Source organism: Penicillium argentinense (assembly GCF_028826775.1).
Source record: "Penicillium argentinense strain IBT 30761 chromosome Unknown utg000002l_segment0_segment0, whole genome shotgun sequence".
Classification (NCBI taxonomy): domain Eukaryota; kingdom Fungi; phylum Ascomycota; class Eurotiomycetes; order Eurotiales; family Aspergillaceae; genus Penicillium; species Penicillium argentinense.
In genome coordinates, this window is record NW_026622661.1 from 2,317,253 (window position 1) to 2,318,632 (window position 1,380).

A 1,380-nucleotide genomic window follows, 5' to 3' on the forward strand; every position below is an offset into this window, starting at 1 on the left:
GATTCAACGCTAGCTTAGGTACATGACTTCAGACGCCGATAGTGAGGACTGTGTAGCACTGCTACTTGCGGCAGGGAACTGGATTGTGAGCCCATTTGAGTACAGCACTAACAAGCATCTAGCCACGATCGATATGTATCTCGGTCCAGTATGATTCTCCACCACGACCAATGTGAACTGCACAGAGAATCACTTATTTAGAGGTTATAGAACTGCTGCTCGAATGCTATACTCAAATGGGCTGACAATTCCCAATTCGCGGCCGCAGATCGTAGTGCTACAAAGCTCTCCACGCCTATCTTCGAACTTCACACCTGGAGCAGCTGAAAGATCGAGCAGCTAGACCCGGGATTGTCAAACATCTAGCCGCGATATATATACTTCTGTCGTGACTGTCATTCTTTCTCGCCCATATCCACACGTTGTGAAGCTGCGCAACTAAATGGCAGCAGCGATAGGTGCACATAGAAGCCCCGCTTGATGATAGGGAATGCTGCGTTCAAATGTTTTGAGCAAGGACGAACTCCAGGTTAACAGATTGAAGGTATTCATGGGTCATGTCCAGTCGCATCTGCGATGAGAAGAGTAGATTGTTGAGGAAAGATTGGATGAAAAATTTGTGCGATGACTCGACCTCGCGGAAGCACCGTTGGTGCTTTTATGCATATCCAGAGCAAAGGAGATGGATCGATTAACACTTGTGAAAGTTCCAAAGAGTCTAACGTGTCCATTCAAAAGGGAAGGTTTGTCAAAGAGGGAGTGGCTTTATCACAGCCCCCTGTCCACAAAGAGGCACGGGACCTGGGATATATTGATTATATCACATGGCATGTGCTATCTGACATGATCACATCATAAGCTGTAACAAAGAACGTCAAATAGAAATAAATATCAAGAGAATAACTCAAATCTCCCGTTCTCCAATCACTTCAACTCCCTAAACTCCCGAAAACAAACACCCCCCGCCTTCCCAGCCGCATCAAAAACAACCCCCTCCTCCGCCAACATCGCCCTCTTCTCATCGCGAAACGAACCCCCAGAATGAACAGGTTTGCTAACCTTCCACTCCCCCTTATACCCACCCAGCGTCGCATCAGTCGCCAGCACGCGGTGACAGGGCACGTCGGGCGCGAACGGATTCGTGCGCATTGCGTTGCCGACAGCGCGCGCGCTTGAGTTCAGGTATGTTGCCATCGCTGAATAGGTGGTCCATCTTCCTGGGGGGACGGACAGGAGGGTGCGGTAGACGCGTCGGCGGAAGGGGGTTAGGGTGGGATGGAGGGAGATGCGGCGGAGGGATTTTTGGGTGAGGGGGGAGATGGTGTCCTTCTTAGGGGGTGGGGTTGGGGATTTGCTTGTGTCTGTTGATTCGGTGGTCAT

At 50.4% G+C, this 1,380-nt stretch overlaps 1 protein-coding gene across 1 annotated transcript; it reads right to left on the reverse strand.

The window, feature by feature from the left end:
- Positions 1-924: 924 nt before the first annotated feature.
- N7532_001712 (MGMT family protein) lies at positions 925-1,380 on the reverse strand (the record flags this gene model as incomplete). The annotated part of the gene is made up of 1 exon (XM_056614206.1): positions 925-1,380. One exon carries the CDS (start codon positions 1,378-1,380, stop codon positions 925-927), a length of 456 nt encoding a protein of 151 aa, XP_056479247.1.